The sequence below is a fragment of the Cervus elaphus genome, chromosome 11 (genome assembly GCF_910594005.1).
Source record: "Cervus elaphus chromosome 11, mCerEla1.1, whole genome shotgun sequence".
NCBI lineage: Eukaryota > Metazoa > Chordata > Mammalia > Artiodactyla > Cervidae > Cervus > Cervus elaphus.
In genome coordinates, this window is record NC_057825.1 from 77,854,934 (window position 1) to 77,867,724 (window position 12,791).

At 41.8% G+C, this 12,791-nt stretch overlaps 1 protein-coding gene across 5 annotated transcripts in view; it reads left to right on the forward strand.

The window, feature by feature from the left end:
* Positions 1-12,791, forward strand: part of THADA (THADA armadillo repeat containing) — a 327,909-nt gene that overhangs the window by 170,176 nt on the left and 144,942 nt on the right. For all 5 annotated transcript variants that reach the window (XM_043918136.1, XM_043918140.1, XM_043918139.1 and 2 more), the window contains one exon: positions 10,580-10,748. In XM_043918136.1, the coding sequence (XP_043774071.1) occupies positions 10,580-10,748 (169 nt within the window). The remainder of the gene's footprint in view (positions 1-10,579; positions 10,749-12,791) is intronic.

A 12,791-nucleotide genomic window follows, 5' to 3' on the forward strand; every position in this document is an offset into this window, starting at 1 on the left:
CTTTTAATCTCTAGGACCTCCAAAGTCTTTGTGTTTATGTTGCCAGAAAGTCTTTACCATGTTTTTCCGAGTTAGGAAAGAATCATTGTTAAGTTATAACTGCATTTCAGTGCTCCAGAGGAGAGGGAAAAAAAAAAAACCCAAAAAACCTTCTTTCCAGCTGTCTAGACAACTTGGTTGGAATCTGAAAAATTAAGTTTCAAATTGTATTTGTTGTTGTCTAGGCAAATGAAAGCATAAAATGAAATTTCAGATGAAATATAATTTTCATACTCTATGTTTGGATACCAGGAAGCAACCAGGGATTAGTATTCAGAAAGCATCCTTTCATTTATTTAGAACATGTTTGTAATTGTAAATAATTAAAGAGTATTATTCAAAGATCTCTTTAAACTGAGCACCACACTGAATACCTTCCCCGCTTGGCAAGTTCTCTTGCTTTATTTCCTAACACTAAAAGGAATGATATGAATGCAACTAGCCATTGCCACTGCGTCCATCACCCTGTGTCCTTGCCACATATGTGGACAAGTGTGGTGCCCAATTCTTACAGGGACAAGCGAAGGGTGTCAGAGTGTTGGAAGCCGATTCCCAACTCCTGGCAGTTGCCATTTTCAGCCCTTTGGAATTAACAGCCTATGGCTCGTTGACCTGGGGAAAGCCTTGGTAATTTAGAGGCAGAGTGAGTGGAGATGACCTTGAAAGGATGCTCTTTCTACAGCTTAGACTCTGGTTGGTATGTCCCAGAAGTACACACTACTTCTCAGATGTTCTGTTTTGGCTTATTGATTATTTTCAGCATTTCTTTATATAAATTTTTGTAACGATCTTAACATGTTGATTTGAGTTAATTTGTAAAGAGCAATTGCAGCTTTGAGCTGCCCGGTAGCTGTTTGAACTAAACACTCTACCTGCAGAAATTATTTATGTATATATACTTGTCCATGAAAGCTAGAAATGTACAATTTTTAGCTTAGCTACTGTCTACTGCTCTTATTTCTCCCTTACTACCCAAACCAAGAATTATTTTTCAAATCAGACTTCAAAAGTCCTGAACCCATTACTCTTCCAAGAAATATATTTGAATAAAGAAATCCATGAGCTGTGCAGAAGGCAAGATTACAGTAAATGCGACTTCTAAGTGCTAGCGGTTTGAGTTGCAGGAAAGGGAACGAGTAGTTCAGGCGCTGGTAGGCCCTTTGATGAACTGAAAATCAGCAGAGGAGAAGGACAAGTAGAGACTGGCAACTGTGGCCGAATTGAACTCACCTTAGAATGTGCAAAAAGGACTTCAGGAATAGCATTTGTAACAAAAACATATTTTATACTGACAGGACATGCTGAACTGTTTTTTTTTTTTTTTCAGATTCGCTGGTACAACCTTATTTTTTTCAGTGGTTTCTCTCTTATGCATACACACGTACCCACACGTGTACAAATTTCCGAAGGCAAGACTGAAACTAGGAACCACAGACAATAAAAAGGAAAAATAAATCTTTGGTGAAATGGTGTTAGAAACAGCATTAGAATTGACAGAAAGTAGAATTTGGGGCCTGGACCTGAGGAATAAAGGCAGCGGACCCCACATAAACAAGTCAGTTGGCCCCAAAGAAACTCAGTCTTCTCTGGTTTCCAGCTCCTCTGGTGGGGAGGGAGAGGGACAAGCCTTTAGGAGCCCTGAAGCCTGTTGTGTATCGTAAGGCTCTATCCTCAGCCAGTTGTTGAGATAGACAACACTAGAGAGTTTGTATGTGTGGCTCAAACTTTTAAGTATAAGGTATTTTGCCTTATAAGGCATTGTGTTTTCTATGCATTGTCTCATTTAAGCTTCACAACAGCCTGTGAGATAGTTACCCTTCCTCGTTTTATAGATGGTAAAAACTTAGGAGGTTCACTGTGACCTGTATAAGGTCACCCACTAGGCAGAACTTGGACCTAAGCAGGTTTTCTGGATTCTGGAACAGGTTCTTAACTCCTGTCTTATTTGCTATATTACTCAGAAACTATAAAGATCCTATTTCTGCTCTCAAGATCATTTTGGTCTAATAGAAAAGAAACTTAGAGTTACCGAAGGGGAAAGGAGGTTGGGGAGGGATAAATCAGGAGTTTGAGATTAGTGGATACAAAACTACTGAACATGAAATAAACCACAAGGTCCTATTGTCTAGCACAGGGAACTATATTCAGTATCGTGTAATAAACCATAATGGAAAAGAATATGAAAAAGAATATACATGATATATATATATAAATATATATATATTTGTAAAACTAGATCGCTTTATTGTATTCTAGAAACTAACACAACATTATAAATAAACTATACTTGAATTTAAAAAAATTTTTTTAAACATCATTTTGGTCTAGCCAACATGATACCTGAGAGAGGAATATAAGCAGGATGTGCCTCTTGCCCTGACACCTGTAAGCATGCCATTGAAGTGACAGGGTGTGTGCATGAGTGCTCAGTCACTCAGTCATGTCCTACTCTTTGTGACCGCATTGACTATAGCCCTCCAGGCTTCTCTGTCCATGGGATTATCCTGGCAAGAATACTGGAGTGGGTTGCCATTTCCTCCTCCAGGGAATCTTCCCGACCCAAGGATTGACTCCATGTCTCTTACAGCTCCTGCATTGGCAGGTCAATTCTTTACCTCTGAGCTACTTGGGAAGCCCAAGTGACAGGGCACGGGAGAGCAAAGGATTGAACAGAAGTTACACCTGAGCAGAGTTACAGAGGATATGGACGAGTTCCCCAAGTATACAAGGGTGAAAAGGCCATTTAGTCCAGTGAGTGTAAACTGCGGTGTACAAAGGCACTAAAGATGCAACAATATTTGGATTGACAAAACGTGCATAGAAAGTTTTTTATTTTTGTATACATAGTATAACCTGTGGCCTCAGCCTACTTCTTCCTACCCAGCCTTCAGAGATACCTTGTGAGGTAGGGTCATCTCAGCTTTGAAGATTATCTGTAAATGAAAAAAGTGAAAGTCACTCGGTTGTGTCCATCTCTTTGCAACCCCATGGACTGTACAGTCCATGGGATTCTCCAGGCCCGAATACTGGAGTGGGTAGCAGTTCCCTTCTCCAGGGAATCTTCCCAACCCAGGGATTGAACCAGGGTCTCCTGCATCGCAGGCATATTCTTTACCAGCTGAGCCACCAGGGAAGCCCAAGAATATGGAATGGGTAGTCATCCCTTCTCCAGTGGATCTTCCTGACCCAGGAATCAAACTGGGGTCTCCTGCATTGCAGGCAGATTCTTTACCAGCTGAGTGACCAGATGACCATTCCCTAAGAGCAGCTGGCCATGCTGTAGGAGAAACAGACCATAATGGCACGCATTCTTAAGTAAACCTAGTGAGGGATTTGAGGAGAGGTCAGACATAGCTTCTTCAAACTCAGTTTAGTCCCTAAGATGCTGACACCTTGATCAAGTAGGGGCATCTCTAGAAAGTGGATGATTATTTTCATCAGCAGCAGAGAGTCCCCTACATTCAAAGTTACCTCCCCCACATAGACGACTAATGTTCTGTCAGCCCTTCTGCCTTGTAAGGATTAAATGATGTAATATGCACAGAGCTTTTAACGATAGGTCTGGCCCTCCATAGATGCTTAGTAAATGTTAGTTACTATCATCATCATCTTTATTGTTCTGCTCCACATTCTAACAATTAGGGACTGGTTGGTTCCATAAATCATTCATACCTTAATGTGATTAGGTTGAACACGTTACTTTGGAAACACTTGGTGTTTTCAAGGCTCTGAGGATTTTGAGGCAGCTGCACTGTTCAAAGTCTTTGACTAAATTTTGCAGGTGGACAAACCCTAATTAAAATGCAGGATCTGCCACTTGCTAGTTTTATGACTTTAGTATGTTGGGAAACCTTACTTTTCTCATCTAAAAATATAGCTGATGATGCTGAGCTTATAATGAAGGTTTAATATAAAACGGTGTTTCTGAAGTACATAGCCAGTTCTGGTACACAGTAATCATTTAATAAACCTCAGTTCCCTTTTGACCGCGTGCCCTGGGGGGCAGTTTGGGTTCATGGGCAGAAAGGCATAGAGAGGGTACCACTTTCTTGTCAAACCCAAATCTTCCTTCTGTCTGACCCTACTTAGTCACAGCGGGACCCTGCTGACCCAGACCACCCACCCTCCTTTCTGGGTGTCCCAGTTCAGTTCCTCTACAGCAACCTGTGTTTACTTCTCATGATCCCAGAAGGCACTGGCTGATTGGCCTGAATTTCCTACTAGATTCTAGACTCCCCACGACCTGGGCAGTGATTCTCTCTGGTTCCCTCATTCCTAATAACTCAGCATATGCTTTTGCTGGGCACTCAGTGGATATCTCCATGCCTGACAGCTATGAGTGATGTCCAGCCACTTACCTGTGAAATGTTCCACCGGAATAGATTCAGAGGCTAAATATAAGAGAAACACCTGGAGAAAAAGCTTAGCCACCACACTGTGAAACTGGATGATGTCAGAAGAATGATTTTTCCCTGCTCAGAATCGTGCATTCTAAAATTTCCAGGGCCTGCCAGGGTTCCTAAAGTCTGAAGGTGTGTATCACCCTCCCTTGAAGATCCTTCATCTCCTCCAGAAAACGACTCGAACTCTCCTTCTTGTTCTCTTTTCTGTGCCGCTATACACCCTTGGATGTTTCCATGGGTACTGCTGACTGGTGATCGTGAGGCTGTCTGGCTGGCTCCCCCTGAGCTGATGGTTCCCTGTGACAGCATCCTGTTCTCCATCCCCACATCTCTTAAAGCAGAGTGCTTACCTGCCAGTCACAGGCACACTGCAAAGAAGCAACTGCAGATTCTTGACCTGGATCTGGAAAACTCTGCCCCAAGGGTTTTGAGCATGAGCCATGAACCTCCTAAAACTGGTGGGAAATTGTATGTGTATGCACGTAAATCTACTGTTCTGGTGAGAGAATCCACAGTTTACATTAGATTCTAAAAGGTTTTCATGAGTCTACGAATGTTAAAAAGGAAAAAACCCACTAATTTAGAGATTTTCCACATACTTGTAAATTCAGGCCCATGTTTTCATTAGCTGGGAGATATTTTTATGGTCCTCCAATACCCAGGTGTGAGCTACAACTTGAAATAGCCCACAAGCTCCATCGCAGAGTCGTGGATGGCAGTTCTGGCCTTGGAGCTGCTGCTTAACTATCATGGAGGGTTCTCTGAGCCTTTTGAGCTGCATTTTACTTTTTGTCCATTAACTGAGGTTTATAATGCCCTCATATCCTACAGGAATGCTGTATAGAGAGATAAGGGATGTACAGACATTTATAAGCTGCCAAGGGTTGTACAATTGTGGGGTGCAGGTGTTACTATTACGAATGTGTCATCTCTCATGTTACCCAGGGCCAGGAACACAGTAGGCAATTGATACATGTACGGTTAAAATGAACACGGACAGGGTTTATTAAGGGAGAGAGCTAGAGATTTAAGACACCAGTGTCTGTGTGTTCTGCAGATCTTGTGAACAATTTAGTATTCAGGCCTAGAACACAGCTGGGGTACTGAGAAAATGCTTTCCAAACTATGATAATAGACGAAATAACCTTCGAGATTCAAAATCCATTTGTTTTGTTTTCCAGAGACTTAAAATGAGTAAAATTGAAACTTTAAGAGTAGAAGCTGTCTCACTTTTTTCAGGAGGCCTCCAGAGTCGTCCTCATCACTTTATAATGAAGGCAAAAAAAAATCCTCCTTGCCATCATATCATCAATTTATTGTTCTTTTCTTTTTTGAGATCAATCCTGAATATTTGTTAGAAGGACTGATGCTGAATCTGAAGTTCCAGTACTTTGGCTACCTGATGCAAAGAGCTGATTCATTGGAAAAGAGCCTGATGCTAGTAAAGATTGAAGGCAAAAGGAGAAGGGGGCAGCAGAGGATGAGGTGGTTAGATAGCATCACTGACTCAATGGAGGTGAATTTGAGCCAACTCTGGGAGATAGGGGAGGACAGAGGAGCCTGGCGTGCTGCAGTCCATGGGGTCGCAAAGAGTTGGACACGACTGAGTGACTGAAGAACAACAGCAGCATTCACACCACAGTCTTCATTCTCTCGTTGGGGCCACAGGGAGGCCTGCCATTCCTAGACTATGCTGATCCCACCATAACAGGGGCATGGCACGTTATTGAAACTGTACTTTCAAAGTACTTCCTTCTTGGAGTGTTCTCATAGACACCATCTCACTGGGGATCAATAACTGCCACTACTGTCTGCACAACAGATCCAGAGAGGTTCCTGCAACTTGTCCAAGTCACAAACCCCAGTGTCCAAAACAGGATGATGCATTCCTGAAGATCGTCTCTGCCTGATTTTGGCACCTGTGCTGAATCAAAACTAGAAAATTCTATCTATGGGAAAGATAGATTTTTAGCTTCAAATATATTCCACTTAGAGCTGAAAAGACTATTTATATCCCCTCACACTCCAGGCCACATATACCTGAAGAAAAGCTGGATCTCATCACACCTGCTTCTTGTCCCTCAGTTCAGTTCAGTTGCTCAGTCATGTCTGACTCCGCGACCCCATGGACTGCAGCATGCCAGGCTTCCCTGTCCATCACCACCTCCCAGAGCTTACTCAAACTCATGTCCATCGAGTCAGTGATGCCATCCAACCATCTCATTCTCTGTCATCCCCTTCTCCCCCTGCCCTCAATCTTCCCCAGCATCAGGGTCTTTTCCAGTAAGTCAGTCCTTCACATCAGGTGGCCAAAGTATTGGAGTTTCAGCTTCAGCATCAGTCCTTCCAATGAATATTCAGGACTGACTTCCTTTAGGATGGACTGGTTTGATCTCCGTGCAGTCCAAGGGACCCTTAAGAGTCTTCTCCAACACCACAGTTCAAAAGCATCAATTCTTTGGTGCTCAGCTCTCTTTATGGTCCAACTCTCACATCCATACATGACTACTGGAAAAACCATAGATTTGACTAGACGGACCTTTGTCAGCAAAGTAATGTCTCTGCTTTTTAATATGCTGTCTGGGTTGGTCATGACTTCCCTTCTAAGGAGCAGGCGTCTTTTAATTTCATGGCTGCAGTCCCCCTCTGCAGTGATTTTCAAGCCCCCCAAAATTAAGTCTGTCACTGTTTCCACTGTTTCCCCATCTATTTGCCATGAGATGATGGGACCAGATGCCATGATCTTAGTTTTTTGAATGTTGAGTTTTAAGCCAGTTTTTTCACTCTCCTCTTTCAATTTCATTAAGAGGCTCTTCAGTTTCTCTTCGCTTTCTGCCATAAGGGTGGTATCATCTGCATATCTGAGGTTACTGATATTTCTCCCAGCAATCTTGATCCCAGCTTGTGCTTCATCCAGTCCAGCAGTTTGCATGATGTACTCTGCATTTAAGTTAAATAAGCAAGGTGACAATATACAGCCTTGATGTACCCCTTTCCCAATTTGGAACTGGTCCACTATTACATGTCCAGTTCTAACTGTTGCTTCTTGACCTGCAAACAGATTTCTCAGGAGGCAGGTCAGGTGGTCTGGTATTTCCATCTCTTTAAAAATGTTCCACAGTTTGTTGTGATCCACAGAGTCAAAGGCGCAGGCGTAGTCAGTAAAGCAGAAGTAGATGTTTTTCTGGAACTCTCTTGCTTTTTCGATGATCCAACAGATGTTGGCATTTTGACCTCTGGTTCCTCTGCCTCTTCTAAATCCAGCTTGAACATCTGGAAGTTCTCGGTTCACATACTCTGGAAGGTTCACATACATCTGGAAATTTCTTGTTTCATAAGAAAGCCTTCCTCAGTGATGAATGGAAAGAAATAGAGGGAAACAATAGTATGGGAAAGACTAAAGATCTCTTCAAGAAAATTTGAGATACCAAGGAAAAGATGGGCATAATAAAGAACAGAAATGGTAAGGACCTAACAGAAGCAAAAAATATTAAGACAAGGTGGCAAGAATACACAGAACTATACAAAAAAGGTCTTAATGACCCAGATAACCATGATGGTGTGATCACTCACCTAGAGTCAGACATCCTGGAATGCAAAGTCAAGTGGGACTTAGGAGGTATCACTACGAGCAAAGCTAGTAGAGGTGATGGAATTCCAGTTGAGCTATTTCAAATCCTAAAAGATGATGCTGTGAAAGTGCTGCTCTCAATATGTCAGCAAATTTGAAAAACTCAGTGGCCACAGGACTGGAAAACGTCAGTTTTCATTCCAATCCCTACGAAAGGCAATGCCAAAGAATGTTCATACTACGGCACAGTTGCACTCATCTCACACGCTACCAAAGTTATGTTCAAAATTCTCCAAACCAGGCTTCAACAGTATGTGAATCAAGAATTTCCTGTCCTTAAAGACTGACAAAACAGTATCCTGGAAATTTTTTTTAACTTGATAGTTGTGTGTGTGTGTGAGTGTGTGTACTAGAATCTATCCTTCCATTTAAACAATTGGCCATGAGAGAGGAGTTCTAAATTATGTTTAGTCGTTGCTTTAGAATGAATGGTACTTAATTAAATATTACTTTAAAAATAGGCTTCTTCTCTTTTTCTATAATTGCATTACTTTTTTGAGGGGCAGTTTTGTTTTTCTCTTTAACCTGATTGTGTGCGTTTGGAAAGTACCCTAGTTCAGAGTATCAGAAAGCAGAAAATTCTGGCACTTCTCCGACTTTCCATTCTTTCTCCTGTATGGATGCCAGATTCCTTTGGGAAATCATCATTTGTAAAAGGTCAGGAGCAAAAGCAGGGGGATTCTTTAGTGTATGGTTTCTGCTAATTAGAAACTAAACATCTGTAACCATGTCAGAATTATTTGTATTTGAAAAGAAACATTTATACACAAGTGCTTTTTAAGTAACATAAAGCACACTATAACACAAAGTATTATGTGTCAGAGGGGTGGGAGGACAGACAGCCCAGGAAGCTTCCGACAGATGGCTGTACTGGGTGAGGTCATTTGCTAATTAAATCTCAGCTTTTTCAGAATATTTTCTTTTCTCCATCAATTGAAGTTTTCTCACTCACTCCCCGACTATGTGCCCCTCCCCACCCCCACCATGGGCCAAAGCAAACATTTGACTCCTTTTGCCAATTACAGATCAAATGTTTAATCATTTTAAAGGGAAGACACGTAAGAAAATGGATGAGTTGGCAAAGTCCAGTCAAAACCATTGGGAAATCTCTAGCTCTCTACTGTAGCCTTAGTCTTCAGTGTCTGCTCACATCATGTTGTAAGGTGAGCTAGTCTCCATCCTGGAAGTGAGTGCTGATTGGCCCATCTCTAGCCTGCTGTCTTAGGGGAAAAAACAACACGGTGTTTTGACTTATCCTGTACCTCTTTCTCTTCTTTCCCTCCTTTCTCCTACCTATCCTTCTCCCCAAGACGGAATTTTGCTTAGATCGTACAGAACTTACATCTGTACTTTTACTGTCATATTAAGACACACGTCAGTGATACCTCTGAAGTGTTACACTTTAGTCATAGGGCTTTATCTCTCTACATGCTAAGCATCAATGGCCCCATGAGCCTCATGGCCCAGATCTTGCCAGTCATTTTTTCTTGGAATATTGATTAATTTTGGAAAAAAGATAAGAGGCCATCTCTTTCCCCTGCAGAGTCTGCTGTCTTCTGGTCTTCCCCATTCTTGTCTTGGCATTTAAGACATTTATGTCTTAATGACATAAACTTAATGACATAAACTTACATAAAAGTAAGTTGAATTTTTTTTTTAAATGGGATGAAAGATCTTTAAGTCTTGAGAGTTCTAGTCAAGAATTTATTTAAGCTAAGACTTAACCATATTCGGCTTTCCTTTCAATTAAGACTATGTCTGTGAAGGCGCTCAGGTGCACAGTTTCTACAAAACGGTTGTGGACTCTCAGGTTCTAAGTATTTACAAAAAAAGAGACCCGTAGATGACTTGCCTTTCTAATGACCTTTTTGAATCTCAAAATAACCTCTTGTCCCTGACTTTCAGTTACTTAGGAACTGGCTTCTCTCCAAGCTCTTTGGGTGTGAGGCAAGGACTTGGTGACTCAAGGGTCTATCTCTTGTTCTCTTGACAATAAATTCAGAGCCTGTACTTGGCCATTTCAGACACTCCCCCGTGGGTCTGGCCTGACCCACTTCTCAGCCTGCAGTTCCACTCCTCTTCATGAACCTGATTTAGCCAGACACATTTAACTATACTGTACCTCAAGTGTTTCTACCCTTGCTTTATGTAACTGTCACTGGTGGAAACTGCCTGGTTTCTTTTGGCATATTTGAATCACACTTGCTTTCCTGATTTCCATCCTTTGCAATACGACAGCCCACAACCTACAATCTGTGGTAGAACCATAGATGTTAATGATGTTTATGAGAAGAGCAAAGTCACCTGTAGAACTAATATAAACAAAGAAACAAAAAATCATTTGAAATCAGGGAAGTATAAAAACATCATTTGGAATAGGAAGCAACTCCTTCCCCCATCCCTGCTGTGGGATGTCTCAGCCAGAGCTAGATAGAGCATCAGCATGTACAAAGGTGTGGATGTAGATATGTGTATTGAATGGTCTTGTGCTTTTGTCTCTTCTCAGATGCGGTCACTCACCTGTCTACCGCTCCCGTGAAATGGCAGCTCGTGCCTTGGTCCCGTTTGTCATGATGGACGAAATCCCTAATACTATCCAAACTCTATTGGCCAAACTCCCTGACTGCACTGACCAGTGTTTCCGGCAAAACCATATTCATGGGACACTTCTCCAAGTAAGTAAAGTCAGTCTTTATGACTTTTGTCGAATACTGCTAGATGAACTTGGGTGCTGTTAGCAGGTGACGATTTGATATACGGACTTTTCACTTTATGCATAGAACTGTTCTCTACTGCTGAAAGAACAAATATTTCCTAGGTGTTCTTTTTTTCATCATAAACTTGAATGCAATGTCACAGTGTGATTCAGTCAGAACATCTTTTGCATTAAAATCTAGGTTTTCTGTGGCCTGCTTTTCCATCTGGCTTTCCTCTCTGAAGAAGTTGTGTCTTTTCCATCAAGTATGCCTGAAGAACATTCTGGGCCACTCCCTGTTCACAGTGAAGTTGTGAGCATTCCTTAATACATATCAGGCAGCTTAGTACATTGAATATCAAACCCTACTTTCCTATTTTCTCTGTGCTACAAGGGAGACTTCTCTTTTGAATAAATAAGCAAAATGACTTACTGCTTTTAACTTAACATTTCTTCTAGGCAAGACTCAAGTACAATAAATGATTGAGGAATAGGCTTCTTATTGAAACAGTCCTTTTTAAATCCTGGGTGTAAACGTGGGGACAGGTTGGTATTAGTGGGGTCTGCTATTCATGTGGCTGCTGTGGAGTGGGGCTGGGATGGGATTTAAATATCAGGTCATGCTTCTGATTTGTGAGCAGATTTGAGAGATGGCCTTGAGATCCAAATATATGTTCTAAGCCTGCAATCCACACTGCTGACGTGGCAGGCAGTGTGTAGAGTGATTAAAGCCTGCAACTCTGGATCCGGTCTTGTGTGGGTGTCGATTTCAGATCCACTACTCAATACCTATACATCTGTGTCTTCTCTTTTGAACCAAGGATAATAATAGTAGTATATACCTCTTAGGGATTTCTGTGAAGAATAAATGAATTAATGCGTATAAGGTGCTTAGAATAGTACTTGGTCCGTAGAAAGATACATAAATATTATTATCATTATTATTATTCATAGTTTTTTAATAAATCTGTGCTATAATGAAAACTGATGTTTTTAGTAACTCATTCTGTCTAGTTGAGAATGTAAAATAAACCTGGTTTTTGCTTTCCTTCCTTGTTTGTTGTATATATTCAGCAAGTATTTACTTGTTGAGTGACTTCTTTATACTACTGTGTCAAAGTCAAAATAGAGACCAAGTTCTTGTGTTGACGGAATTGAGGACAATAAACAAGAGGACTTCCCTGGTGGTCCAGTGGTTAAGAATATGCTTGCCAATGCAGGGGACACGAGTTCGATCCCTGGTCTAGGAAGATCCCACATGCCCTGGGGCAGCTAGACCCATGCGCCTTAGAGCCTGTGCTCCACAGCAAGAGAAGCCACCACAGTCGGAAACCTGCTCACCGCAACAAAGAGAAAGCCCTTGTGCAGCCACAAAGACCCAGTGCAGCCAAAACTAAATAAATAAATTTATTAAAAGAAGAAGACCAGAAAGTGAGTGTGCTTGGCACTAGGGCAACACAGACAGTGCCACCGGATTGGTCCTGGGGATGTCAGGAAAGCCTTCCCAGAGAAAATGACATCTAAGAAGAGAGTGGAAAGTAGCCGAGGGAAGGGGAGAAGGATGCCTACCCTGCAGGGGGAGCAGCATATAGAAAGACTCAGACTGGCTTTGAGTCAGCCCCCCTGGGAACTGCAGGGTTGGGTGGGACAAGACTTCTAGGGTGGCGGGTCTCAAACTGTCTCAAGATCTCCTCACCCTCTTGAATAGTTTCTGAGGATCCCAAGTGGCTTTTGTCTATCAAAATTTAATTAGAAACTAAAACAGAAAATAAAACACAGGAACTCATGAGCACACATTCCATTAGTCATTAGAGGGGTGACATCATTACACACCTTGTAGCCTCTGGCAAACTCCACTGTACACTTGGGAGAGAATGAGAATGAAAGAGGAAAGTAATGTCTCAGTGTCATTTTGAAAATAGTTTAATCTTGCAGGTCTCCTGAAAAGATGGTGCACCTCCCAAGCGTCCCAGACCAGATGCTCTGGCCTCTATTATGTGCGTTATGGATCATTGGTGGTTTC